This window comes from Pipistrellus hanaki, assembly GCF_964339955.1.
Source record: "Pipistrellus hanaki genome assembly, chromosome: 6".
NCBI classification, from domain to species: Eukaryota; Metazoa; Chordata; class Mammalia; order Chiroptera; family Vespertilionidae; genus Pipistrellus; species Pipistrellus hanaki.
This window is the reverse complement of record NC_140508.1, coordinates 34,119,239-34,146,646: the sequence shown is the minus strand read 5'-3', so window position 1 is coordinate 34,146,646 and position 27,408 is coordinate 34,119,239. Positions and strand designations below refer to the sequence as shown.

Genomic DNA, 27,408 nt, shown 5'->3' with positions numbered 1-27,408 from the left:
CGTAAAGAAACACAGAATGGCTTTTTCTCCAGCCATTGCATTTCCAACAGGTTGTCACTCCTCTGTCCTTATCTGTTCTGACATTCCTCGAATAGTCACTACTACTATGGATGGGGGAGGACAGCTGGTTCCCGGTTCCGCTGCTTCTATTTCAGTCCCAGAGAAGGTGTCTGGTCTCCCTCACTTTGTATTCTCCAGCTTTGGTCCTCGTAGCAGGAGGGCTCAGCTCAGCACACGGAGGCCCTCAGAGAGGGCGGCTGGGCTTTCCCAGAGTCACCCAGCAGGCCAGAGGGGAATAGGGCCTGGAACTTTGGTCTCCAGAATCACTTTCCTGGACTCTTGCCTCCAACGACATCCTGTTGTAGTCTCCTTTAACTCGGAGGGGCCAGGTGACTGCAACCTTCCCCTCCCCTCCCATTCACCTCTGACTTCTTGAGGGGGCCCTAAGGACAGATGTGCCTGGCCCCAGCAGAACTGACCCAAATGGCACCATCCGCAGAGAGGTCAAAAGAGTAGGGATGAAGAGAGGGGAGGGTCAATGGGAGGATGGATGAATGGAGGGGAGGATGAATCAGTGAATGAATGAACTGGAGGATGGGAGAACAGATGGTTGTGTGAGGGGGGCAGGAGGATAAAGGGTTGGCTGTTAGGGTGCCTGTATGGGGCGTGTGTGTGTGTGTGTGTGTGTGTGTGTGTGTGTGTGTGTGTGTGGCGGGACCGAGGCTTACAGTTGGAAGGAATTGCTCACTTCTCTGTCTCAAACAGAATCTGAAGAACACGGGACCCATAGCAGGCAAGGTCCTGCCCCCGTCACTTTTCTGCTAGAGAACCACGGCCAACGGAGCCTAGTGCTGTGCCCCAGGGCCCGCTGGGAAGTCGGGGCAGAGCGGGAGCTGGGAGCCGGGCGCTGGGGCTCTGAGCCCCCGCCGGCCCGAGCCTGCCGGTGCCAGGGGGGGGGGGGGGCGCTCCCCCCGCCTCCGGAGGCCTGGGCCCCACGCGGCCCCACAAGCTGCCGTTGTCCCGTGGGCCCTGGGCCCGGCACACTGGGGCTTTGTCCAGTCCCCGCCGCGACCCGCGGGAGGGGCCCCCACATGACCAAGGGGGTAGGAGGAGCCTGCGGCGGTGGCAGCGGCGGCGGCTCCCTCGTTTGCCTCCCTGGCCGGGGGTCGGTGGGCGGTGACGGCGGCGGGGCCGGGCTGGGCGCGGCTGTGGACGCCAGGCCCCCTGCTCCCCGCCCGGCAGCCGGCGCTGGGCCTGGGCCATCGCGGCAGCTGTGACCCCAGCGCCTTCGCGGCTGCAGGCTGGGGGTGCGGCCGGGCCCCCGGCCCGGGGATCATGGGGAATGGCATGACTAAGGTAGGTGGGCGGGACCGCGCCGCCCGCACCTGCTCGCCCCCGGCCCGGGCCCTGGACGGGGTGGCTCTGCCCGCCTCTGACCTTCTGGCTCCCGCCGAGTCTCTCTGGGTCTCTGTCTCCTGCTCCCTGTGACTCCGAGATCGTATTTCGCTGTGTCTCTAGGTCTCTGTCTCTGTCTGACTGTCTGTCTGTCTCTCTCTCCTTCTCTCTCCCTCTTTCCCTCTCTCTCTCTCCTCTCATCTCCATCTCCTCTCCCTCTCACTTTCTCTCCCTCTCTCTCTCCTGTCTGTCTCTGTAGCTGCCTTTTCTGTGACTGTTTCTCCCTGTGTCTCTCTGTCACTCCTAGTCTCTCTCTCTCTCTCTCTCTCTCTCTCTCTCTCTCTCTCTCTCTCTCTCTCTCTCTCTCTCTCTTCCCTTGTCTCTGACTCTTGACTCTCTACCTCCGCCTGTCCCTGCCTCCCCACTCCCTCGTCCTCAGAATTCCCCGCCACCTACTCTGTCAAGTCCACCTCCCCTTCCCTCTCCCCTGATCTTCTGCCCTCCCTCTTCTTTCCTCCTGCCCCCACCCAAGGCAGCCTGCCTGTGCCCCCTCGTGCCCCCCCCCATCCCCCTCACAGGGACCAGGCCCCCAGAGGGACAGGGCCCCCCTGTCCCGAGGCTCAGACAGCCTTCATGGGATGGAGAGCGGCTGCGGGCTCCAGCTGCGGGGGTGGGAAGGGCCCGCTCCCCTCCCCGCTGACCCTGCCGGCTCACCCTGCCTGTCTCCCCTGTAGGTACTTCCTGGACTCTACCTCGGAAACTTCATCGGTGAGCATGGCCCCTCTGTCCCGGGCCACGGCACTCTGCCTGTCATCCATGCTCTGGCCCCCGCACCCTGGAGGCCTCAGGAATGGGGCTGGGGGCAGGGAAGTGACCCCAGGCTGGGAGGGGGAAAGAGCTCACGAGGACTAAGGGGCAGGTACATGGGTGGGGCAGTGTCTCCAGGGCAAAGGGCTCAGAAGGCTGGATGCTGGGCAAGCCGGCAGCTGCTCGGAGCCTCAGCCTCTCCCTCCGCACCAGACCAGCGCCTCTGAATGTGCTGACCCTGAAGGGCTGGCTTGAGGTCTGTTTGCAGAAGTCCTGGAGACTGGATTCCACCTCAGGAACTCCATTGGTCAGCACTGCCCACTCTGCCCCAAGGCCTTGGCACCCTGCCTGCCCCCGGCCTGTGTTAAGAGACAGGCTGGTCCAGGGTTTGGGGGGCCCATAGTGAGAAAAGTCACTTCCATCTGCAGCGTCAGAGAAAACTCCCGAGAGGGAGGGGCATCTGAACTGGGACAGGGCCCTCCCCATCACCCTGTCCCCCAACGGCTTAGGTGCCCCCCTCCCATAAGCCCTGATCCCTTCCTCCCTGGAGCTGCCTCAGCAGCACGTGCCACACTGCTTTCTGAGCATTCGGCTAAATAAGGTCCACATTCCCACGAGGGCAGAAGCCAGGACTGCCCATAGTGAGCAGCAGTAAGTGTGTTGAATGAGGATGTGGACAAATGGGGAGAGAGGCGATGTGTGTCATGCACTTCGATTATAAAAGGTCTGTATAGACTGGCAATCCAGCCCCTAGAAATGACCTCTGAAAGCAATAGACTGTGGGCCTGTCCCCAGGTCACGTTTGATCTCTTTGTCGATGCAGATACCAGATTTAAAACAAAAATGGAAACCTATTCTGCATGTTGTCCTGCCGCCTGTATTTCCCATTTAATCATGTATTGTGGACATCCTTGCACATCCGCACATGCAGATCTGCCTAGTATTCAAGTATGAATATGCCATTTTTTACCCGGCTCCCTTCTGATGGACACTCAGTTTGCTCCTGTTTCTATTTCTGATGTTTTTACCGTTATAAGCAGCACCACAGAGGACAGCGTCCTCAGTGCACAAAGCCTCATGGGAACAAAACCTTCTGTAGACAAGATTCCTAGAAGTAGGATTACTGGGTCAAGGCTATGCCGGGAAAGGGTGTTCACGGTGGAAAGAATAGCTCAGGGAAAAGGGGGGGAGGGGAGGTTGCGGGGCTGTTCACTTGGGGATGCCCCAGAGACTAGACTGAAGCCTAGGGGTGTGGCAGGACCTGCTATGCCAAGAGCAGGAGGTGGCCTAGGAGCCGGGACCAGGCAGAGGGTCCGCCAAGGTGGAGAGGGTGAGGTGAGAAGGAGAGCTGGGCGGGGAGTCGCCTCTCAGCCATCAGAAACACAGAAGTCACACCTGTCAGGCTGGCTCAAGATGCCTGTCTCTTTCAGATGCCAAAGACCCGGACCAGCTGAGCCGAAATAACATCACACACATCATCTCCATTCATGAGTCACCCCAGCCTCTGATGCAGGTACTCCTCACCCCCCATCCCAGGGCTGGGCATAGATCGGGGAGGGGGGCTTCAGACACACACCCCAGTGCCATTTATCATGTACCTACTACCCTGTTTCCCCGAAAATAAGACAGTGTCTTATATTAATTTTTGCTCCCAAAGATGCGCTAGGTCTTATTTTCAGGGGATGTCTTATTTTTCCATGAAGAAGAATACGGTACACATTTATTGTTAAATGAATATAAAGGAAATTTATTACCTGTATACGGTACGGTAGTACGGTAGTTGTCAACACAAACCAGACAAACTGTGAATCCTACAGTATCAAGAATTTACTCATTTGTTCTATGACAATCATGTCATCATCTTCTGGAACATCATCATAACAATCCAATTCCTGAATTTCCTGGTGAATTTTTTGTGACTCCATTTCTTTCAGAATCAGTGGGCCAAATCTCTCATGTTTAGACTAGGGGGGTCCTTATTTTCGGGGGATGCCTTATATTTCACTCAGAAGGAAACCTGTAAGTGGGTCTTATTTTCGGAGGATGTCTTATTTTCGGGGAAACACGGTGTGTGCCAGCCAGTCCTTTACTGCCTCCCTGACCCCCTGACCCACGCTATCTAATTTGATTGAAAACTGGCCTCTTTAACATTAGCATCCCTGTTTGCCAACTGGGGTAAAGTCGTTTGCCGAGGTCCACACATCCAGGAAGTTGAGCTAGAACTGGAACCCAGGCCATCTGGCCCCAGATGCCTCCACCGAACCATAACAAGGCCCCCACAGGGGCTTCCCATGGCCCAGCTGAATGGATGGCCCCAAGTGGATGATTCTGGGCTCTGTGTTTGGTTGTGGGACCTGGTGCTGTGACTCTGCCTCTCTGGGCCCCTGATCCCTCAGCCCCATCTGCCCCAGGGGCTGTTGGGAGGGGGCAAATGGGCTGTGGGATGGTGAAGATGCCTTGCACACTGTAAAGCACGGCTCCCACAGGAGCAGCTGGTGCTGGAATTACCGAGTCCTAGGGAGAAGGGGGTGAGGGTGTTTTGACCCAGAGGAGGAAAGCAGGAAACTCAGACCGCGTGTGCTGAAGTCAGGAGGCCTGCCTTCACATCTTCCCTTATTCTCTCTGTAACCTTGGGTATAACAGGACCGTGGTTGGCAAACTGTGGCTCGCGAGCCACATGTGGCTCTTCGGCCCCTTGAGTGTGGCTCTTCCACAAAATACCATGGCCTGGGTGAGTCTATTTTGAAGAAGAGGCATTAGAAGAAGTTTTAAAAATGTGGCTCTCAAAAGAAATTTCAATCGTTGTACTGTTGATGTTTGGCTCTGCTGGCTAATGAGTTTGCCGACCACTGGTTTAGGACATCACCTCTCGGAACCTCAGTGGTCTGAATTGTAAAGGGAATTTTCTGAGAGTACTGACCTCACTGAATTGTTGCGAGCCACACAATAGGTGCTTAACAATTTACAGCTGATATATTGCAAGGTTAATCTTACCCACCGCATGAACAGAGACCCTTCCTCCTCATCTGTTGGTCTCAGTCACCCACTGGAGGTAAAGAACTGGGGGTGGGAAAGGGCTCTGAAGATTTGAGATTCAGACCAGGTTCTGTCACAGATTTGCTGTGTGACCTTAGGCAGGATCCTTTCCCTCTCTGGGCCTTAGTGTCCCCATGTGCCTGATTTGATTATTTCTGAGAGCAACACCCAATAATGTATGCTTCTCAGGGTCACTCCAAGAAGAACTTTTCCGGCCAATGGAGTCTGATTTTGCTTTATAAGGCAGGCTTATTTTGAAGCAATTGGAGTATGCAGTCACTAGACTGCACGGGGAAGGTTGTGAAGTCATGAATATATTTACTAATGAAATGGCTGCTTGTAAAATGAGTCCCTGCTCCAATAGCCCTCCCCTTTTCTCCCAAGCGTCTCTCCCGCTCCATCCATCAGTGAGTTTACCAGCCAGAGGGTGGTTATGCCCTGCAAATGCAAGGCCAAATGTGTTGCAAATGAAATTGCAAACCTTGCAAAAGATGCGGATGGAGTGACCTTGGTGAAAGTGAGTTGGAGAAAGGCTGGACTCTCACATGAAGCCGTTAACAAATGAGGGTGTGTGTGTGTGGGGGGGGGGCCTTAGCCGCTATTAGCTGCTAGCCATTGGTGGGCCAGATACCTGAAAAGAGCCATTTGAATATCAAACGATTAAGACAAGTCCTTAAAAAAAGTGATGAGGTTCTTGTAATGTGGGCAGAAATCATCTTTATGAACTTGTGTGAAGGTGAAGCATGAAATGAAGGATGCTGGAACAAGTTTGTTGGAAAAACTAGTGACACTACACTCCTTGATTATTTTAATAATTAGCACAAGTTTTATAACCACAATTCATGACGTGTAAACTTACTTTTCATAATTTTTTGTTTCTTTTCAAGAAAATGAAATCTGCTGTGCCCTTCCTACGATGTAATTTTGTAATCCTTCTTTGGAGGGTAGTCACTCTAAGTGACCCTTTCCTGCCTAAAAGAAAGGTCCCTGGATCCTTTTTATCAAACTCTTAGAAGGTTCTAGAATCACAGATGGTCAGAGCTGGGTGGTCCTCTTTGAATAGGGAGGACAGTTGTGGTCCAGAGAGGGGCAGGAACTGGTCTGGGGGTCAGGAGGCGCTTGGGGGGCCCGGGCTGGGTAAGAGGGTACAAGCAAGCCCCCTCCCACGGCCTGTGTGTGTTTTGTACTTCCAGGGCATAACCTACCTTCGCATCCCAGTAGCCGACAACCCTGATGTACCCATGTAAGTTCCCCGGATGGACCCACAGTGGACAGACAGCTGCCTCCTGTGACGGTGGGAGGGAGGAGGGGAAGTGGTGTGAGGGAGAGAAGAGAGGACTCAGACCAGAAAGCTGTTCTGGGACCCCAGCACAGAGGGTCACCCAGCCCCAAGTTTGACTCTGTCTCAGCCACGCCTTGGTCTGTGCCCCTGACCAAGGCTGTTGACCTCCCAGAGCTGAGTGTCTCCTGCTGTGAATCGGAAAAAGTGCCCGACTCACAGGATCAGCTGCACCAGCGCATTTGGGAAGGTCAGGCTCAGCTGGCTCCTGGCCTTGGAGTTAAGATATCTGGGCTCTGGCCAGGCTTTGCCGTTTACTTGCTGTGTGACCTTGGATAAATCACTTCCCTTTTCTGAGAGGGACAATGGGGATGTCATTAGCATTGAGGAGGCTTTCTGAGATCAGATGGCATGGGTTGAGGATCTAGGGTAAGGCCTGAAGTATATTGGGGGCTCAGAACCCAGGATTTAAAAAAAATATATTTTATTGATTTTTAACAGAGAGGAAGGGAGAGGGACAGAAACATCGATGAGAGAGAAACATCAATCAGCTGCCTCCTGCACACCCCCTACTGGGGATGTGTCCACACCAAGGTACATGCCCTTGACCAGAATCGAACCTGGGGCCTTTCAGTCCGCAGGCCGAGGCTCTATTCACTGAGCCAAACCGGTTTCGGCAGAACCCAGGATTTTTGTTCATGTTAGCAGCAGTGCCTCCAGCCTGGGAGGGGCCCAGACAAGGCACCGCTACTCCTCTGGAGCCTGGCTCTCAGCCCCATTGTAGACCATCACTGTCCCCGGTGATGGCAGACCCCCCGAGGAAGGGGGACCCCTGTGTCTCCTCCCACCCATTTCCTTAAAAAATCGAGATTCTCCCTCCCCTGTGAAAATAGGGTCCCCAGGACACACTGGGGAGGTTCTCCGGCCTCCGCAGTGGGATCTGCCATGACTGGCCTCTCTCTCTTATCTCACACACACCCCCACCTTGTGGCATTGGCCCCTCCTCACTGCAGCACTAGCTGACTGAGGACCCCAGGCTCTTTGTCTCTTGCCATCCCATAAATGGGGAGGGGGACAACTGGGAGACCCCCCCTCCCCTAGTGCTCCCTTCCTATTGCTTTCTTTTCCAGCAAAAAGCACTTCAAGGAATGTATCAACTTCATCCACTGCTGCCGCCTCAACGGGGGGAACTGCCTTGTGCACTGGTGAGTGAAGAGGGGCTGTTCTCTACCCCAGACACACACTCCTCCTGTGGGGCAGGGGGAGCGTGCGGCAGGTCTTGTCCAGTGGTCACAATGGCTGGCCAGCCGCGGTTCATCTGATAGAAGCTGAAAGGGCGCTCAGATCAGGGCTCCGTCCTTCCCCGGCTGTGAGGCCATAGCCAAATAGCTGTCTCTCCCTGAGACTCAGTTTCCTCATCTGTGAAATGGAAAGAATGCTGACGTGATGGGCTATTGGGAGGGACAGGTGAGGTCATGCAGGTAACCAATACCCACCAATAGTTCTGGCTCCCTCCCCTCCCCTGCCCTCTGCTCCCCTCGAGGCATTTGAGCCCATCGCAGTGCAGGGTAGTGGAGAACCCCAGGCTGGGAGACGGGACCACAGAGTCTTCCCAGGAGCCCCTAGCCCAGTATCCGTCACTCATTTCATCACTTCTCCCTGAGCACTAGTCCTGAGCTGGAGCCCCAGCCACAGGAAGAGCTACCTGCAGCCTGTCTCTCACCCGCTCTCCCTCCTTCCCCTGCTCAGAACGCAATGGCCAGCTCCTTGTTTTTCAAGTCCACCAGGCTCCCATCTCCTGGTCTCTGCACTCTGTTCAAGACTCGGCATGCTGTCACTTCCTTAGGAACAGCTTCCCTCATCCTCTCCCTCCCCGCACCCCCCTAGATTAATCTCTCTTCCTACGCCACCTCCCAACCCCCGGACTCACCTTCATTGTCACCACCTGAAACCTTTCCCTGGTTAGCACCTGTCTCCCCCACCCATACCGTAAGGATCAGGATGACAGAGACCAGCTCTGTTTTACTTCCCACGAGATCCCCAGGATCTGAAAGACAACAGAGGGTCGGAGAACGTCCGTTGAATGAATGGATGAATGAAATGATGTTTCACTCAGGACCTGAATGTGGAGGAATGCCTGGGGATTGATTCTCCAGGCAGAGGGAACAGAATGGGCAGAGGCCTGGCGGTGGGGAGATAGGTCCTGGCAGGTTCCTTGTGGTTGGAGCTCAGGAGGCAAGGGTGGGAGAGCGGGGGCGGGGGGGGGGGGGTTCTGGGGGGAACAGAGAAGACCCGGCCTTACCTGAAGCTTGGAGTGGGGTAATCAGCTTTGCAGGCATCTCTCGAAGCACCACCGTCGTGACAGCTTACGTGATGACTGTGACCGGCCTAGGCTGGCGGGAAGTGCTCGACGCCATCAAGTCCACCCGGCCCATCGCTAACCCCAACCCGGGCTTTAGGCAGCAGCTCGAAGAGTTTGGCTGGGGCAGTTCCCGGAAGGTAGGGACTGGGGCAGGGGCTGGGGCACGGTGGGAGGCTCTTCCCACCTGAGCTGAGCACTGATCGGAAAGAAGTTAGCCCTGGCAGGGTTGCTCAATAGTTAGAACACCAACCCATGAATTGAAGGGTCATGGGCTCGATTCCTGGTCAAGGGCAGGTACCTGGGTTGTAGGTTTTGATCCCCAGCCCTGGTTGAGTCGGGGAGAATGTGGGAGGCAACCAATCGATGTGTGTCTCTCACATCGATGTTTCTCTCTCTCTCTCTCTCCCTCTCTTCCCCTCTTCCCTTCCACTCTCTCCAGGAACTAATGGAAAAAATATCCTCGGGTGAGGATTAACAAGAACAAACAAACAAAACAAAAACAAAAAAAGAATTTAGCCTCTGCTTCAGACATGGCAGAAGATTTTCCTGGGGTCTCAAACGCATGGCCCTTGAGCTAATATATCCCCCAGGCCTATTTTGTTTGGATAGCTAGAAGGTTTCTGTTTCACTTATAATCTGAATGCCTTTAGGCCAGACTCTGGACCCCACAATCTGATCAGGTCCCAGAACTACCTGCTCTACCTGCCTGGAACCCGAAGGGCATTTGAGCCTTTGGGCCCCTTTGGAGAGAAAGGTCCACCTCCTACTCTATCCCTGGATCCCTGATGAGGCCAAAGCAGTCCCTTCTCCTTTGCCCAACGGGCAGATGGCACGTGGAGATACCGGGGACCGGGGCTTCCGGGACAACCGGGGAAGAGAGACAGAGAGAGAGAGAGAGAGAAGCAGCGGCCAGTGCAGGAAGGCTCTCAGCAGGTGGCGGGCTGGCACCCAGAGGCTTGTCTGCAAGGCTTTAGGAAGGAGGCAGGCAAAGAAGAGGCCGGTGTGAGTGGAGTTCTGTGCAGGGGGGAGGGATTGATGCGGTTTCCGCTGTGCAGGTAGGAGGGTCACTCTGGCAGGTCTGGAAGATGGGGGGATGGAAACGCAGAACGGAGGCTCAGGGGACCTTGGGGAAGGGGAGGGGCTTAGCGAGGCCTGGGAAGCTGGCCCCAGGGCAGAAGCTCTAAGGATCGGGGAGGGGGCCGGGGCCAACGGCCTGGCACCGACCGAACCCCTGCCTCCCCACCCCAGCTTCGCAGGCAGCTGGAGGAGCGCTTCGGAGAGAGCCCGTTCCGCGACGAGGAGGAGATGCGCTTGCTGCTGCCGCTGTGCAGGCGCTGCCGGCAGGGCTCCGCGTCCCCGGCCGCCTGCCCCGCGCCGCAGGCCTCGGCCTCCGAGGGGGCCCTGCAGCGCCTGGTGCCGCGGCCGCCGCGGGAGGCGCGCGGGCCGCTGCCGCTGCTGGCGCGCGTCAAGCAGACTTTCTCCTGCCTCCCGCGCTGCCTGGCCCGCCGCGGCGGCAAGTGAGGGCCCCGGCCCTCTTCCTCCTGACCGGTCCCCAGAGGGGGCCCGCCTGGGCCTCCCGCGGCCTCCAGGAGGGCCCCGAGCCCGTGGGCGCCCCGCGGCGGCCCGGCCCCTGCTCCTGCCCCCTCTGCCTGCCCTGCCTGTCCGCGGCGGCGCGCCCTCCGCCGTCCCGGCTCCTCTGCGTCGGACCTGCCTGCTGCAGCCACCTGGTGCCTTAGGCCTGGGGCTGGAGGCGGGGGCACGGCCCCTCCTCTGAAAGGCGGAGGGAGAGGGCTGGGACGGCCCGCGGGGTATTAAAGAGACACTGAAGCGGCTTTCCTGAGTGCCTCCCAGTTACTGAGCGAAGGTGGGGCAGCGGGACTCTGCCAGGGGCCGGGGGGCCTGCAGGAAGCAGGGGTAGAGGGAGGCCCTCTGCATCCCCTGGGGCCTGCGGAGCTCACCACCCTGGGTGAAACGGCAGTCCCTGGGCTGAATTCTGAAGGCTTCTCGGACACTCTCCCCGCGCACACACACACTCCACTCCCATTTCTCCCCAAGCCTTGTCTCCTTCCCCTGAGCCCCCTTCCCTATTCACAAATACTAGCTGGTAAATTAAGGTGACCAGATTTTAACATTGGTAAAGGGGGACACCATGGGGGGGGGGGGGGCGGGTCTTGAGGATCTCTTGGGGTCCTCCCTCCATTCCCTATGTCGTGCATTCTTTCCAAAAATTGGGGCTTTTTTAAAACCGAGGGACACGGGACAAATTGTTAAAAATCGGGACGTCTGGTCACCTTATGGTAAATGCCTCCCTCGTACAGGAGTTCGCTTAATCCCGGGCAGGCAGCTTGCCAGAGGACACACAGCTGGAGCAGGGGCGGCTGGCGTGAGGGTGAAGAAGCAGCTCTTTCTGGTTTTGGCGGTTCTGGAGAGGAGGACCCACCCCAGCTGGTGGGAATGATCTTCCCACCTAGAGTGTAAAGGCCAGGCAGCCGATAAAGCAGCAAATTGACTTCAGGGATGAGCAGAGGCCATCGGAGCTGCCTTCTCCTAAACTAATGTTAACCCAGAGTTTGAGAGGGCTCTGAAGTAGCTACAATAACATAGCCACTGGCATGGGGCTCTCACTATGCCCCGAGCACTGCGCCCTCGTGTTGCTGGTGTTCTGGTGGGAAAGACATCAGATAGATGGATAAGCAAAAGGAGCATAAGGCAGGGAGTGAGGGGGTGAGCTGTCCTGCTCTCTGGGGAGAAGCATTCCCCCGATGGCTGGACTCAGCAGAATGCGGGGACCTGTGGGGTCCTGGCTAACTGGAGGGGTGAGTTTGGGGGGGGTGTCGCCATCCACTGGGTCAAAAACACCTTTTTTTTTCTTTTTTTTAAAATATATTTTATTGATTTTTCACAGAGGAAGAGAGAGGGATAGAGAGTTAGAAACATCGATGAGAGAGAATCATCAATCAGCTGCCTCTTGCACACCCTTGCCCAGAATCGAACCTGGGACCTTTCAGTCCGCAGGCCGACGCTCTATCCACTGAGCCAAACCGGTCCCGGCCAAAAACACCTTTCTAATTCTATCCGTGCCTTCCCCGACTTAAACATCTCCATGGCCCCCCGTTATCATAGGACAAAGCAAACGCCTTGATCTGATGTTCCCGGTCCTCCATGATGCCCCCTCCTTCCACCATTACTGCCACCACACTGCGACTCAACAACAACCATGCCATTCATGTACTGACTCTCGCTGTGGGCCAGGCATGTGTTACACATGTCACCTGGATCCCGTTTAATCCTCAAGCAGCCCCAGCGGGGAACCCATGGTGCCCAAGGTCCCCAGCTGGCACGTGGGGGGCGGGGGGCGTGATGTGAATCCAGGCAGTCTGGCTGTGGACCCCCCGCCCCCCACTCCTAATTCCTCCTCCTCTGCCGCTTAGGCAAACGAAGGGCTTGTCTGGCACGCCAAAGGCCTCTGCTTGGATGCAGTTATTTTGTATTCTTTAAATACTTTGGGGTTTAATCATGTGAAATGCCCTATGCCCCACAGGAGCCCTTCAGGCCCGAGTCTGAATGCTGGCCATGGCTAGAAGGGTCCGCTCTGGGCGGCTGCTGGACTATGGGGACGACGGAGGGCGGGGAGTGAAGGCCCCTCTGACAGGGTCAGCCTCCGGGAATACTGGCTGGGCGCCCAGCCCTGCACTCCCTGCAGGAGGAGCGGGGGTCTCTCCTGGAGCCTTAGTTTCCCCAGGTACACAGCGAGGGGTGGAGCAGCCCGAGCTACCTGACCTCTTTCAGATTGCAAACCCCCGGGGACAGTTTAATGAAAGATACAAACTAGAAAATTGCAGGGACCTTGAGGGGATCACAGACCCCACCGGAACCCCTAGGCTCCAGGGATAGCCGTGGTTTAGGCTCCTGGGCTCCCGAGACAGAGAGACACAGGTTTGGGTCCTGGCTGCCCCACCTGTTAGCCCTGAGACCGTGTCACAGGGCCTTCCCCTCTCTGAGCTTCAGTCTTCTTTACAGGGAAAGGGGTAGTTGTACTAACCTCACAGCCGTCTCAAGAACCAGCCCAGTCACTGCGGGAAGGCTCTGACAGGCCGTACCGTGGTGAGCATCCATAAAGGGGGCCCCACGGTCTAAGGAAAGCGCTGTCCACGTGTGGCCGCGGACCCTCTGGGTCAGACTCGCATTCTACAAGCCTGGGGTGGGCTTAGCTTGAGAAGCACTACACCTTTCCAGCCTCCACGGGCCAGGTTCTGCAAAGGGACCGGCGGTTTTCTGGCCGCCGGGAAGAACAGAGACAGCCGCAGCGGTGGGGCCCCCCACCACCACCCCTGGGAATGGGCAGAGCCCTGGCTGACCCACGCCTTGCCCCCAATGGGCCTCGGCGCCCCTGGCCCCTCTAGCTGACCTCTGCTAGCGGCCCCACGCCCTCCGGGCCAGGCTGCACGGGGAGAGACCAAGGACAGGGCCTTCCGGGAGGGGGGACAGAAAGGAAAGCGAAACCTGGCCGGCCAGACTTTCGCTTTCGCTGCTTGCACACGCCTCCCAGGTGGCCCCGCTGTCGCTGCCCTTCGCGCTGGGGGCCCAGAGCTGCGGGCTCAGAGCTGCCCCCCAGCCCTGCGTCCCCGATGGCCGGCGACCCCTGGCGGAGGGAGGAAGGGAAGGTCCCCGACGGCGGCGGAGGGCCCTCGGCGGGGCCCGGGGGTCCCCTGCGGCTCCGCGACTGGCTGGTGCTGCAGATCGAGAGCGGGAGCTACGAGGGGCTGCGCTGGGAGGACGAGGGCAAGACCCTGTTCCGCATCCCCTGGAAGCACGCGGCCAGGCAGGGCTACCAGGCGCGGCGGGACGCGGCGCTCTTCAGGGTAAGGCAGGCAGGGCGGGCTGCGGACCAGCCCCTCCAGCACCTGGCCCCTAGCTCGGCCCTTAGCCTCCCTCAGTCGTCTCTAGTGTCCTCAGGCTCCCCCTTAAAACAGAACCCCCACATCTCAGGGGGCCTCTCCTCCCTCTCCGCTGCGTGAAATGAGATGCCTGTGACGGGAACTCCCTCAGTTGGGGACATTTTCTTTGCTTCCCAGCGCCAGCCCTTCTCAGGGACCTGCCCTTTCTTCAGCCAGCATTAACTTCCCCCAACGGGCGCTTTCCCATCGCATCCAAGGTCCAGAATCTCTCCTGTAAGCAGTAAGGAACCAGCCAACCACGTATCAGGTGGCCACCAGCACCCCAAACTCCGCACTGTCTCTAGCTCCCGATCCTCTGGTCTCCCCATCTCCTGGAAAAGTCTCCTGGCCACCAACCCCCTCACTCATACCCCTCCCCCCAATTCCTTCTCTCCCTCCCCTGCCCCTTCTGGCTTCCTTCCGTCCCTCCTGCTAATGTTGTCAGGTGCCAAATCTAAGGTTGCCATCACTGTCATCTGCTTTGACCCCTGGGGGGTGGAGGGGGGGGTGTCTGGAACTGTAGCACCTTCCCTCCTCCTTGAAACTCATTCGCTCGGTTTCCAGAACCTCTGCCTCCCCTCACACACACACCCTGCCCGCCATTTTTCTCTGACCTACCTTCACGGCCCCTACTTCTCAGCCTCCAAGCCCTCCTCTCCTGTTCTGGGGCTCTCAGCATCCACTCCTGGGCCTTCCTCTTCACGCCCCACCCTCCACTTCCTCAGCCCCAAGCCTGTTGGTCTCATAGTCCCCAGGCCTCTCAAACTCAGCATCTCCTCAACACCGCGCTCCTCTGCTTGCCCCTACAAGCGTTCGTTTCTCGAAATGGAACATTGCACACGCTGCCACCCAGACCCCAGAGCCGGGGACCTGAACCCTGGCTTCCTTCCTCCCCTCCGATCTCACTCTACTCACGTGGACCCATTCTGCAAATCTCTCACCAGGACGTCTGCTGTGGCCTCAGTGAACTCCCTGGTCCCTCCTGTCTCTCTCTCAGCTCTCCCCTCAATCCTCCAAAAGGATCTTTCTAAATGTACATCTCGCCTTGCGGCTCCCCTCCTCAGAATCCTCCCGTAGCTCTGCCTTGCCCTTGTGATAAAGTCTCAGCTCTTCATCGTGGCCTCGAAGCCCTGGAGGAGCTGCTCTTCCCTGCCCTCATCCCTCCACTCCCCACCCACCCCCACCCTACTCCCCACTGTAGACCCAGCGGGGAGTTCTTTCAGTTTCCAAATGCTTCATGGCTCTCTCACCACTGGACCTTGGCACCTGGTGTTCCCGCTCCTCTTCGTGTTTACCTGGCCACTGTCATGGTGCTCAGCTTAAACGCTTCTTCCTCAAGACTCTTCCCTGGTGCATTCATTTACTGCTCTTATTAAGTCTAACTCAGTGCTTCTCCCACTCCATCCCTGATTCCTTCGGCTTCCCCCACTGAAACCACTTTCCCTGAGAATGATAAGTGCCGTGGTGACACCGAGCACAGAGCCTGGCACACAGCAGGTGCTCAGGAAGTGTTTAAGTGTTTGCATGGCCTTCTGTGCTGCTGTTCAGAGGAGAGAGATTCTGCAGGCCGGCCCTCCCCGTCCTTCTGGCTGCTCTGAACACCCCTCAGCCCACCCCTGACACACACATGTGACTCCCTGGCTTCACACCTTCCTGGAGCCCAAAACCCAGGGGACAAAGCTGGGCCTCTGAGGACTTCCGTGACCCAGCTTCCGCCTGTCCCTTCCTTGGCTCCTCTCCGCCTTTCTCCCACCACACACATTACCTGTGGATTTCATGTTCGCAAATCCACTCACTCGCTGAAATGTGTAACTCCAAATCAATGCCCAGGCACGGCTGTGGCCACTTACAGACACCTGCAGACGAGTGAACACCCTAAGTCCCTGGACGTGCACATTCCCAGCTGAGGTTGATCAGGTGACATTCTGCCTTCTTGTTTCAGCTCTCACGCTATAAACAAATGTCGTTTTGCCATCTATTTAGTGCCACGTGTTAAATATTTTTGTGTTCTTTTTAAAAATATTTTATTGATTTTGAGAGAGAGAGAGAGAGGGAGGGAGGGAGAGAAACATCAAAGTGAGACAATACATGGATCACCTGCCTCCTGCACACCCCCTACCCTGGATTGGCCCCCATTACCACCACCACCCCCTGCATGAGGAGGTAGAGAAGCCCTCAGGGGTGATCAGGAATGGTGCCTGGGCGCCAGCAGTGAGTGCAAGCAGCGGCTCTGGCGCCAGCTGCGGATGCGAGAGGTGGCTGCTGGCCCCAATTGCCCCTCAGGAGCAGGGGGAGGTGGAGAACCCCTGAGGGGTGATCGGGCTAGCACCAGGTGCCAACAGTGGGTGAGAGCACCAGGCAAGATGTGACTGGGGAGCAAAGAATTTTCAGTAACCACCAGAGGCTCGCCTTGGTCTGGCGCCCCCCTCACCTGCTCAACCATCCCACCAAGGCCGATGCCCACCATGTTCTGTGCATGCTCCCTGGTGGTCAGTGAATATCATAGCAACTGGTTGTTGGGTTGTTCCAACGTTCAGTCTATTTGCATATTAGGGTTATATAGATATAGATATAGATGATATAGATATAGATGATATAGATGATATAGATATAGATATAGATATAGATATAGATATAGATATAGATATAGATATAGATATAGATATAGATATAGATATATTAATAGATAAGGTATCCTGTGGAAATACACATAAAACAAAGTTATTGATCACTTGATGAAAATGCTTCTAGATGCTGCCTATACTCTATAGTGGATATCCACCACACACACACACACACACACACACACACACACTGTCCCAGGGACATAGCACCACAGTATTCTGCAGGAGCTCTCCCTGGTCCCTTCATGAGCCTCTGTGAGAACTCCTTTTGAATGCGAATTTCTACTCACAGGGTATGTTTCTACTTAATTTCAGTAGGCATGCCAGATGACCATGTACAAGCTCTGCACACATTCCACGCCCATCAACTCTGCCCACATCGCAACCAACTCCTGACATTATCCAACTGGCTAAGTTTTGTCAGCTTACAAGTGATATCTCTATGTTTATTTGCATTTCTCTAACACTAATGTCCAGGGGCTTATAGTTTCCTTTTCTGTAAAGCATTCATTTTTGTTGATTTGCAAAAGTTTTTATATGTTCCAGATTTAGCCCCTCGCTAATTTCAAACATGGTCCATTTGTTTTGCCTTATGTGTCATGCCTTTGAAGGTTTGTTCCCAAGTATTCTCTGCTCCTAGAAGGTTTTTCTCCTAAATTATTTACTGCTAATTTCATAAGTTTACCTCTTACTTTTGGTCCCATTTTCTGGAGTCCACTCTCTGTATGTGGCAACAGGTTAAGAGTTAATTTTATGGTTCTCCAGATAGCAGCTCACCACATTATCTTATATCCTATTATCCTATTTCTTTTTTATTTATCACAATCCATAATTTGGAATATAGCTACTACCATTGAGCTGTCTGCAGCTCTTTTCCCATCAGACTGGAGCTCCTTGAGAGCAGGGACTGTGTCTCTCTTGTTCCCCATTCAGTTTCTAACTCAGGCCTGACACATTGTAGGAGCTCAAGGAACATGGGCTAGATGGAGGGAGGGAGGAAAGAAGAAAGGATGGAGAGGTGAAGGGTCAAAGGTCAGAGGGAGAGAGAGAAGCGTGGGAGGCAAGGGAGGCCCTCATTCTTTTTTATAACACCAGTCCCCCACCCAGGATATTCCTGCCCAAATACCCTTGCTCATCCCCAGGCCTGGGCCATATACAAGGGCAAGCACCTGGAGGGCACTGACAAGGAGGACCCCTCCACCTGGAAGACACGGCTGCGCTGTGCCCTCAACAAGAGTGTGGACTTCCGCGAGGTGCGTGAGCGCAGCCAGCTGGACATCTCCAACCCCTACAAGGTCTACCAGATTGTGTCGGACAGCGCCCATGGCCCAGGTACCATCTTGCCCCTGGAGGTAGTGGTCAAGAATGGCTCTGTGGGCAGTAAGAACCTCATTTTGCACATCATAAAATGGGAAATGGTAGGCTGAACTAATGGGCAGTTAACAGAGAAGGACCCTTAGGCCAACCTGTTGATCTCCCCATTTGAAAAGGAGGAAACTGCCGAAACCGGTTTGGCTCAGTGGATAGAGCGTCGGTCTGTGGACTGAAAGGTCCCAGGTTTGATTTCGGTCAAGGGCATGTACATTGGCTGTGGGCACATCCCCGGTAGGGGGTGTGCAGGAGGCAGCTGGTCGATGTTTCTCTCATCAATGTTTCTAGCTCTCTAGCCCTTTCCCTTCCTCCTCTCCCTTCCTCTCTAAAAAATAAATAAAATATATTTTAAAACAAGAAAGAAAGAAAGAAAGAAAGAAAGAGAGAGAGAGAGAGAGAGAGAGAGAGAGAGAGAAAGAAAGAAAGAAAGAAAGAAAGAAAGAAAGAAAGAAAGAAAGAAAGAGAGAGAGGAAACTTAGGCCCAGAGAGAGGTGGGTCTTGCCTGAGATTATGCCGTGAGCTGGGGTACTCTGTCTGGGATCATCTCAGTTGAGGGGGCCCAGGAGTCAGTAGCCTGTCTCTTACTCCATCCAGTCACCAGGGCTCATGCTTCCTCTGCAGAGGAGGGGGTTCTCCGGAGCCAGCAGGAGCCCCTCAGAGAAGTGACGGAGCCCCCCTGCAGGCCAGCCCAGGTCAGTGTGTGCCCTGCAGCCCTCCAGCCTCGCCAGCTGTCACCTTTTACCCAAACACCCTCTCAATGTCTCCAGCACATGCTCTCCCCCCTCCATGCCCACCCTTCCCATCAGCTCTACCTCACCTCTGCCATCACTTTCAACTCCATCATTCTATCCACTTTGCCTCTATCGCCTCTAGCTCCCTCACTGTTCCCATCACCCCCGTCATCTTCAGCTCCATCACTGTCTGCATCAACGCTGTTTTCTCCAAGCTAACTCCCTGACCCCTGTCATCAGTGGGTCCATTACTCTGACCCCAGTCACCCCATAAGATCCAGTTCTACCACCGACTTCCCTTCACTGTCATCACCTGTAGCTCTCTCACCCCATCATCTCCATCTCCATCACTGTCTGTAACACCCCTACTATCTCCACCCTCATCATCAATGGTTCATTTCTCTCTCCCTATCCCCCCATCAGTCTGATCCAATCCTCTCTCTCTCTCTCTCTCTCTCTCTCTCTCTCTCTCTCTCTCTCTCCCTCTCTCTCGTGCTCCTATCGGCATCCATTCCGTCACTCTGTCCTGCTCTCTCACTTCTGTTCCCCATCCACTCCTAGCACTTTCCCCCCATCACAGTGGCTTCATCTCTGACCCCATCACCTCCAACAACTCCACCAGCTCTCTTTTTACCTCTGTGGGAAAAAGGTCTTAAACTCCAATTCCTGTCAACCCCAGAGAGCCTTCAGTCTACCCAGACCTCCTCTGCCCACAGTCTGGGAGCTCCTCCCCGCTCTCCCACACACACACACACACTATTCTCTCTCCTGTGCTCAGGCTGGCTCCGGATTGGCCACTGAGGATGCGAACAGGGAGCAGCCCCCCAGGCTGGCCCAGCAGGGCTCCTCAGCGCCAGCTGCCTTGCCCCTAGGCCCTCTGGCTGACCACAGTGAGTACCGGGTCCCTCGCCCGCCCTGCATCCTCCTGGCCTCCCGCAGGACCTTGCTCTAAGGGTCCAGGGGCACAGGGTGAGGGGGTGCCTGAGCGCGTTCCCTCCTTCCCCAGGGTACCCGGCTCCGGAGCCCTCCCGCTTCTGGAGCCCTTTGCCCCCTGAGGACTCCAGCAACCCCGGTCAGGAGTCTAGAGGCTCCGCCGCCAACCACTGACCCACCGACCACCGCGCAGGCCCGGGGCTGGGGCCAGTTACCTCTGTCTGCCCCCCCGGTGCCCGGCCCAGACTCCCACTAACCAGCTCGCCTTTGCTGAGGGCTTAGTCACTTCTGGCATCCTCCCAAGCTCTCCCCACAGTCCTGAGCGAGATCCTGCCACCGCCCCCATTTTACAGAGGCCAGGCACAGAGGTCAGGGACCTTGCCCAAGGTCACACAGCGAGCGACTGGGGACGTTCCTAGCAGCTCCTAAGTGCCAGCGAGAGAGGAGAAGCCCACAGCCCTAACCACTGAAACTGCTGGCTCCTCACAGGGAGGCTGCTGCTTTGTTGTTATGTCCACCAGCATGCATGTATTTGCTGGGAAGAAGCTCCTAAAATCCCAGCGTTGGGGCTGGGAAAGCCTCTGTGGGAGGCCCCCCACCGTACAGAGAGTCCCAGGCTCTGCTTTTGAAGCTCAACTTCCAGGGTTTTTTGTTTGTTTGTTTGTTTGTTTGTTTGTGGTGGGGTTTTTTTGGGGTGTGTGTGTGTGTGTGTGTGTGTGTGTAATAGCTAATATTTATTGAACAATTACTACGTTCCAGGCCCTGTATTAAGCACTGCTTCTGGAAACATTCAATTTATTATTTTTTTTTATTATTGATTTTTTTACAAAGAGGAAGGAAGAGGGAGAGAGCGTTTGAAACATCGGTAAGAGAGAAACATTAATCAGCTGCCTCTTGCACACCCCCCTACCGGGGATGTGCCCACAACCAAGGTACATGCCCTTGACCGGAATCTAACCTGAGGCCTTTCAGTCCGCAGGCCGACGCTCTACCACTGAGCCAAACCGGTTTCAGCTCCCATTCCGTTTACACTGGAAGCTGCGGTTATTTACCACCGCCGCCGCCGCCACCGCTAGAATGAGTGCTATCTCTTGTCGGGGGTGGGGGGGATACGAGGGGCACCCAGGGTCCCAGGCCCTGCTGGGGGGTGAGATGCGGGCGGTGGGAGCTGGCGCCGCCCTCACCGGCGCCCCCGGCCCCTCCCGCAGGCTGCTGGCTGCACGTGCGGCTCTTCTACGGCGCCGAGCTGGTGCGGGAAGCCACCGCGCGCACCGCCGAGGGCTGCCGCCTGGGCCCGCGCGCCGCCGCCGCGGACGCGGCCGCCGAGCGCCTCCTGGGGCCGCCGCGCGAGGCCCAGGTGCGCTTCCCGGAGCCGCCGCCAGGGGCGCGCGCGCTGCGCCGCCTGCTGCCGCACCTGCAGCGCGGGCTGCTGCTGTGGGCGGCGCCCGAGGGCGTGTTCGCCAAGCGCCGGTGCCGGGGCCGCGTGTACTGGCGCGGCCCGCTCGCCCCGCACCGCGCGCGGCCCAACAAGCTGGAGCGCGAGCGCACCTGCCAGCTGCTGGACACGCGCCGCTTCCTCGCAGGTCGGTGGGGAAGGTGGGGCCGGGGTGGCTGGCGGGGCACAGAGTGGCCGGACACAGGATGGGCAAAGGGCTGTGGGCAGGGGAGAGTGGGCAGAGAGGTGTGGGAGCAGGGGAATGGGCCTCAGGATGCGGGGCATGGGGCCGACATGGAAAGAAAGGGCCTGGCACAGAAGTCCTGGGAGTGGGAACAGATATGGGCATCAGGGAGCTGGGCACAGATATTGCCGTAAACAAATGGGAGATATAGGCGGGAACAGGCTTGGTGCTGGGGGCACGGGGGCATACACAGAGGCGTGGGCAGGTGTGTTGTCATAAGGCAGGACGCTAGGCGTAGGGTGGGCAAGAGGGGCATAAGATAGGCATAGCTGAGTGGCAATGGGCATGGATGGACATAAAGGCAGAGCAGTGAGCATAGGAGCACAAGACATGGGGCGTGAGCACTGGAAATGGGCACGGATGTGGGACAGGAAACATGTGGAAGTGAGCATAGGGCATGGGATATGAGCGCAAGGTGGGCACCAGGTGGGACGTCCACAACCTGTGCCCGCAGAGCTGCAGGCCCACCTGCAGGATGGCCACCCAGAGCCCGAGTACCAGATCCGCCTGTGCTTTGGTGAGGAGTACCCGGGCCCCCCGGACCAGCCCCAGGAGCGGCTCATCATGGCCCACGTGAGTCACCTCCCACGCCAGGCCCCACACCCGCCAGTCCCCTCTGGACAGCCCCGCACTGGTCCCTCTGGTCCCAGCTCTGCCCCTGACCTGCTATATGGCCCTCTGGATGTATGACCCTCATGCAAAATGTGTGTGGGGAAGGGACCGTCATTAGGCTGTGACTTCCCACAGGAGCGTGGAAGGTGGATAATGGGGAACGTCGGCTCATTGCCTCTCCTTGCCCCCTGCAGGTGGAGCCAGTGTTCGCCCGAGAGCTCCTCCGCCAGGCGAAGCACCACAGGCACAGTGCCCCGGGCGCCAGGCCCCAGGCCCCACATCCCTGACGGCATCGCTCACGTGGTGACACAGCTGAGCCAGCCCTAAGCAGCTGCTTCTCCCTCATACCTCCTAAAGTCACACACACACACACACACACACACACACACACACGGGATGCAGATCCCACCCCAGCTCTGCCCACACTGAGCCAGCGGACTTGGGCCTTCCCCACCCCCCACCGATCACGGCCTTCAGCCTCTGAGCTGAGGAGACGCAGCCGGGAACACAGTGTGTAGGTGGAGGGCCTCCCAGCGGGGCCGGGGTGTCAGGCGGAAACTGAGCTGGACCCTGAGATGCCAGAAGCAGCAATCAGAGCCGAAGAAATAAGACTCCTCTTTGCGGAGAGCTCAGCAAGCCTATACGGTCACTCTAAAGCAGACCTTACCTGAGATTGATCCATGATAAGCTTTGCTTAAAGCTGAGTTTACCTCGAAGGGGCTCTGAGTTTCCAGACTCTTCTCCTACCTGGGTGTGGGGGGAGGGGAGGAGGTCCCAAAACGGAGGACTTGGCCTGACTCGGGGACTTTGGATACTAACCACTAAGCCATCAGCACCTGGAGACACTTTCTTTGGAGAAACTGAGTCAGCCCCGCCCCCAAACAGAGCCCTGGGGCAGAAGGCAAAGTGGGAACTAGGAGGAGTCCAGCCCCTCCCCAAGCCCCTTCAAACTCTCAAACTAAGTTGTAGCAAGTCCTTGAGATTGGGAGGGAGCCCCTCACCCGAGGGGCAGTTAGCCCTGCTTTGTCAGAAAGTCACCACTTTCTGCCCCTTTCCTGACTTCTGACTTGAAAAGGTGGCACCATAATAAATCCCTTTTAGTGAGACATTAATACGTCACACGTTGCCCGGGTGGCGTGGCTCAATGGTTGAGTGTGGACCTATGAACCAGGAGGTCACAGTTCGATTCCCGGTCAGGGCACATGCTCGGCTTGTGGGCTCCATCCCCAGTGTGGGGCATGCAGGAGGCAGCCGATCAATGATCTCTCTCATCATTGATGTTTCCATCTCTCTCCCTCTACCTTCCTCTCTGAAACAAAAATGTATATTTAAAAAAAAAAAAAAAGTCACTTTTATGGGAGGGGAGGGGGACTATGATTCAACAAAGGACAGAAGTCAATCCAATCGTTTTAAATTCATTTAATAAATGTGGATGGAACACCTGTTCCAGGCCAATGCTTGACTCTGGGGATAGAGAAAAACAGCACGGCCCCTACTCTACTGGGGTTCACAGCCTGTTTTCCAGTGGGGCCCCAGGGACTTCTCTGTCCCTGCCCCTCACAGGAGAGGTGGTGTGTGAAGGAGTTACAGAACCCTAGGTTGAAATCCTAGCCTTTTCATTCACTCGCTGTGTGACCATAACCAAGTCGCTTCACTTCTCTGAGCCTCAGATTCCTCGTCTGTCCAAAAGCAGCTCTGAAGGCCTCTGGAGCAGGGGCGGTCTGAGAAGTGCATGTGGAGGAGTGAGGTGAATGGGCCTGGCATGGAAAGAGCACACAGTAGGTACCCTCTGACTTGGCTACGTGTGCCTCAGAGAACATGGAGGAAGCCCCGCCATCTTTCAGAAGGCCTGAGTGTCTGTCCTGGGCTTTTTGTTTTCGTTTTTGTATCCCTGGCCCAAGGCTGCAGCGGGCGGGGAGCTCAGTTCAGAGTGACTGTCCTCGGCCATGTCCTACTCTGTGCTAGGCTCACAGAGGGTGCTGGGTACTATGCAAGGGAGCCTGTTGCCTCCTCACCACAACTGGAACAGATCAAGAGTCACCAGCTCCCCCGAAACCGGTTTGGCTCAGTGGTAGAGTGTCGGTCTGCAGACTGAAAGGTCCCCGGTTCGATTCCGGTCAAGGAAATGTACATTGGTTGCAGGCACATCCCCGGTAGGGGGTGTGCAAGAGGCAGCTGGTTGATGTTTCTCTCTCATCGACGTTTCTAGCTCTCTCTCTCCCTTCCTCTCTGTAAAAAATCAATAAAACATATTTAAAAAAAAAAAAAAGTCACCAGCTCCACTTCAGAGGTGGGAAACAGGCTCAGCCAGGGTCAGGGACTTACTTGAGACACCTCATGGGAGAGGGCATCTCTCTACCCAAAAGTCTGTCCTCCCTACACCACTAGAGGGCGCCGGGGCTCAGCCGATGGGTTTGGCGGGCTCTCATCTCCATCCCAGGTGCCCCACCCCACATTCACCCTGCTGAGAGGAGATTAGGGAATAAATAGTGTGGCCTCCAGGGCTCTGCGTTGTGGGAAGTTGGGAGAAGAAGGCCTGGGAGGAGGAGAGGAGGAAAGGGGAACTGGAGTGGGGACTGGAGAAGCCCTTGGTGGCTTTTAGCGCCCAGTTCTCTAGCTCAGCACTTAGATACTGAGTTCTCCCTCTCTCCGCAGGGATAACTGTCTCTCTATCCCTCCCTCTCTTGTGGGTCTCTCTCTCTCTCTCTCTCTCTCTCTCTCTCTCTCTCTCTCTCTCTGTGTGTGTGTGTGTGTGTGTGTGTGTGTCCTCCTTTTTCTCTCTATCTCTGTACATTTGTTTCTCTATGTCAGTGATTCTTTTTCTGTATACTACCTGCATGTATGTATGCAAGTGTGTGTATTTTTTGTCTTATCTTTGTCTCTTTATGTCTCTGCTCTATCTCTGTGTGTTTTTGTCTCTTGCTAGATCTCTACCTCTCTTTGTGTCTGTCTCTGTCTCTTCCCCCTCCCCACTATCTCTGTCTCTTTACATCTCTGTTTCTGTCTCTTTTTGTTTCTGTCTCTGTCTCCCTCTGTTTCACATCCTATCCCTCCCCAGCCACTACCAGGCAGCACATGCGGGCTGAGGGTCTCACTCAGTCCCTTCCTTCCCAACTTCTTGCCCCTGGCAGCGGCTCAAAACTTCCCAGTCCAGGCCTCTCCTGCCCGCCCCTCTCGAGCCTTGGAGGAGGGGGTGAGGGAGGAAGGGAGGGAAGCCTGGCGGGCCCACCCCTTTTTGCCTTTCCAGGCTGGGAGGCCGGGCCAGTGGGCCTTTTAACCAGCCTGGGCAGGCTGTGCCGGACACCAGCCCTGGACGCGGTGCCTGGCTCCCGTGGTCCTGGCAGCCGCCGGCCCGGCCAGCCCAGCCAGCATGCAGCAGCAGCAGCCCCCACCGGGGCCCCTGGCCCCCGCGGCCGAGCCCACCAAGCCCCCCTACAGCTACATAGCCCTGATCGCCATGGCCATCCAGAGCTCCCCGGGGCAGCGGGCCACGCTCAGCGGCATCTACCGCTACATCATGGGCCGCTTCGCCTTCTACCGCCACAACCGGCCCGGCTGGCAGAACAGCATCCGCCACAACCTGTCCCTCAACGAGTGCTTCGTCAAGGTGCCCCGGGACGACCGCAAGCCGGGCAAGGGCAGCTACTGGACCCTGGACCCGGACTGCCACGACATGTTCGAGCACGGCAGCTTCCTGCGCCGGCGCCGGCGCTTCACCCGGCGCGCGGGCGCGGAGGGCACCAAGGGCCCCGCCAGGGCGCGCCGGGGCGCCCTCCGAGCCGCCGGCCGGGAGGGCCCGGGAGCCCTCGATGCCACGACTGGCAGGCAGTGCCCGTTCCTGCCAGAGCCTCCGGAACCCAAAAGCCTAACCTTTGGGGGCCTGGTGGGGACCCTGCCAGCCAGCCTGTGCCCGGCAACCGCCGACGTCAGGCCCCGGCCGTCTGCGGAGCCCAAAGAGATGCCCACGCCCAAGCCTGCAGGCCCAGGGGAGGTCCCCGTGGGCACCTCGTCCTCCTCGGGCCCGGCCTTTGGCTTTCCTGCCGGCTTCTCTGAGGCTGAGGGTTTTAGCAAGGCCCCGGCACCCCTCCTGACCCCCGAGGCCGGCCTTGGGAGCGGCTACCAGTGCCGGCTGCAGGCCCTGAATTTCTGCATGGGCGCTGCCGACCCGGGCCTGGAGCACCTCGTGGCCTCGGCGGCGCCCTCCCCTGCGCCTCCCACCCCTCCGGCCTCCCTGCGGGCCCCGCTGCCCCTGACAGCCGACCCCAAGGAGCCCTGGGCTGCGAGCGGCTTCCCGGTCCAGGGGGGCTCTAGCTACCCGCTGGGGCTGACCCCCTGCCTCTACCGGACACCGGGAATGTTCTTCTTTGAGTGAAGCCAGCCTGGCCGTGGGCAGCCCCTGCCACGTCGCCCTCCGGGCCGAGCCGGGCTGTAGGAGCGGGGAGCTCTCCAAGGACCCAGGCCTGGCGAGGCCGACAGCCGACAGCCGGCACAGGAAGCCGAGACTGGAGTGGTGAACACTCAGCCAGCACCAGGGCCTCCGGACAGACTTGGGGGGCGGGGAGGCAGAGCCCCCCGGAGGTTTATCTGTGGCTCTCAGGGCCAATAAAGCCGGTGTGACGATGCGGGTCAGCTTGCTGGACGGTCAGGGGCTGAGGGCCGGGAGGCCTGGCTCTGTGTGGGGGGCCGTGGTTGTGGGGTCGTGTGGCAGGTGAGAGACCCCCGGTGGACATATTCCTGCTGGGGACTTTCTCAGGGAGTTTCCCAGGAAGGCAGAGGAAGGGGGAGCAGGGAATGGAGTAGAGAGAGGAGGGAGGCAACCGTGAGAGATAGCGAGGGGGGAGGGGGAGGCCGGCCTGGCCGGAGGGACTGGTTCTCCAATCCCAAACTCTGACTCAGCTGCCCCCATCAGGATGGGTCCGGATAACCGTGACCATTTGTGTCATTCACTCCATCCCAGGCTTCTTCCTCTCGCCAGATCCTGTGTGATTGGGATGATACCCTCGTTTGACATGGGAGGAGTCGGAGCCTTGAAGAGTTTGGGGTCCTAGCTTCGACTCCAGATGGCACATGAGTGGCAGAGGGGAAATGGAAACTGGGTGTGTGTCTGCCCCAGGCCTGGCCTGCAGCGTGAGCAGACGCAGGGTAGAAGCAGAGCTGGTGGTGTCTGGGACGGAGCTCATGGGGATGGAGTTCAGGGGGTTCAAATGCCAGTGGTAAAAGGGCACAGCTTCTCCCTTTCAAGGCTCCAAGGCAGGCACTGGTCCCTCCTCTGGATTTCCTGCAAGAACCGGGGCTCCTGGGTCCCAGCTCTCTGAGCTCTCCTGATGACTTAAGAAAGCATTTCTCACCCTAACCGATTTGGCTCAGTGGATAGAGCATCGGCCTGTGGACTGAAGGGCCCAAGGTTCGATTCCAGTCTAGTGCATGTACCTTGGTTTCGGGCACATCCCCAGTGGGGAGTGTGCAGGAGGCAGCTGATTAATGTTTCTCTCTCATCGATGTTTCTAACGCTCTCTCCCTCTCCCTTCCTCTCTGTAAAAAAGAAAGAGAGAAAGAAAGAAAGAAGAAAAGAAAAGAAAAGAAAAGAAAAGAAAAGAAAAGAAAAGAAAAGAAAGCATTTCTCTCATGGTGGGGCGGGGAGG

General features: G+C 57.0%; 3 protein-coding genes and 1 long non-coding RNA gene across 5 annotated transcripts; 3 read left to right on the top strand and 1 right to left on the bottom strand.

The window, feature by feature from the left end:
- The first annotated feature begins 866 nt into the window (after positions 1–866).
- DUSP15 (dual specificity phosphatase 15) lies at positions 867–10,711 on the top strand. Of its 2 annotated transcripts, XM_084887934.1 has the most exons (8): positions 867–1,356; positions 2,130–2,163; positions 3,633–3,715; positions 6,432–6,481; positions 7,648–7,722; positions 8,845–9,016; positions 9,319–9,343; positions 10,128–10,711. In XM_084887934.1, the coding sequence occupies exons 1-8, from the start codon at positions 1,336–1,338 to the stop codon at positions 10,613–10,615; spliced, it is 948 nt and encodes a 315-aa protein (XP_084744060.1). In that variant the 5' UTR covers positions 867–1,335; the 3' UTR covers positions 10,616–10,711. The 2 variants fall into 2 exon arrangements, with proteins under 2 accessions (XP_084744060.1, XP_084744061.1); XM_084887935.1 differs by lacking the exon at positions 9,319–9,343 and having other exon boundaries at positions 871–1,356.
- On the bottom strand, positions 7,729–8,960 carry LOC311624560. The gene is made up of 3 exons (XR_014795337.1): positions 8,820–8,960; positions 8,448–8,564; positions 7,729–7,936 (listed from the first exon to the last, which is right to left on the bottom strand). It is a non-coding gene; the product is annotated as an uncharacterized lncRNA (long non-coding RNA).
- A 2,668-nt stretch (positions 10,712–13,379) lies between the features above and the next one.
- On the top strand, positions 13,380–20,137 carry LOC311624549 (interferon regulatory factor 4-like). Its single transcript, XM_084887947.1, has 4 exons — positions 13,380–13,741; positions 17,583–17,772; positions 18,406–18,503; positions 19,321–20,137. The coding sequence occupies exons 1-4, from the start codon at positions 13,508–13,510 to the stop codon at positions 19,492–19,494; spliced, it is 696 nt and encodes a 231-aa protein (XP_084744073.1). The 5' UTR covers positions 13,380–13,507; the 3' UTR covers positions 19,495–20,137.
- Positions 20,138–20,958: 821 nt separating this feature from the next.
- Positions 20,959–26,388, top strand: FOXS1 (forkhead box S1). Its single transcript, XM_084887959.1, is given in 4 exon segments — positions 20,959–21,058; positions 21,581–21,727; positions 25,014–25,068; positions 25,071–26,388. Coding segments are annotated over 3 exon segments (1,221 nt in total). The 5' UTR covers positions 20,959–21,058; positions 21,581–21,629; the 3' UTR covers positions 26,139–26,388.
- Positions 26,389–27,408: the final 1,020 nt, after the last annotated feature.

Coding starts and splice junctions, on each gene's coding strand:
- DUSP15 (XM_084887934.1), top strand. CDS start 1,336: ATGGGGAATGGCATGACTAAG. Junction 6,482..7,647: donor GACAACCCTGATGTACCCAT/GTAAGTTCCCCG, acceptor TTTCTTTTCCAG/CAAAAAGCACTTCAAGGAAT. Junction 7,723..8,844: donor GGGAACTGCCTTGTGCACTG/GTGAGTGAAGAG, acceptor TGGGGTAATCAG/CTTTGCAGGCATCTCTCGAA.
- LOC311624549 (XM_084887947.1), top strand. CDS start 13,508: ATGGCCGGCGACCCCTGGCGGAGGGAGGAAGGGAAGGTCCCCGACGGC. Junction 17,773..18,405: donor GGACAGCGCCCATGGCCCAG/GTACCATCTTGC, acceptor TACTCCATCCAG/TCACCAGGGCTCATGCTTCC. Junction 18,504..19,320: donor CCCCCTGCAGGCCAGCCCAG/GTCAGTGTGTGC, acceptor TCCTGTGCTCAG/GCTGGCTCCGGATTGGCCAC.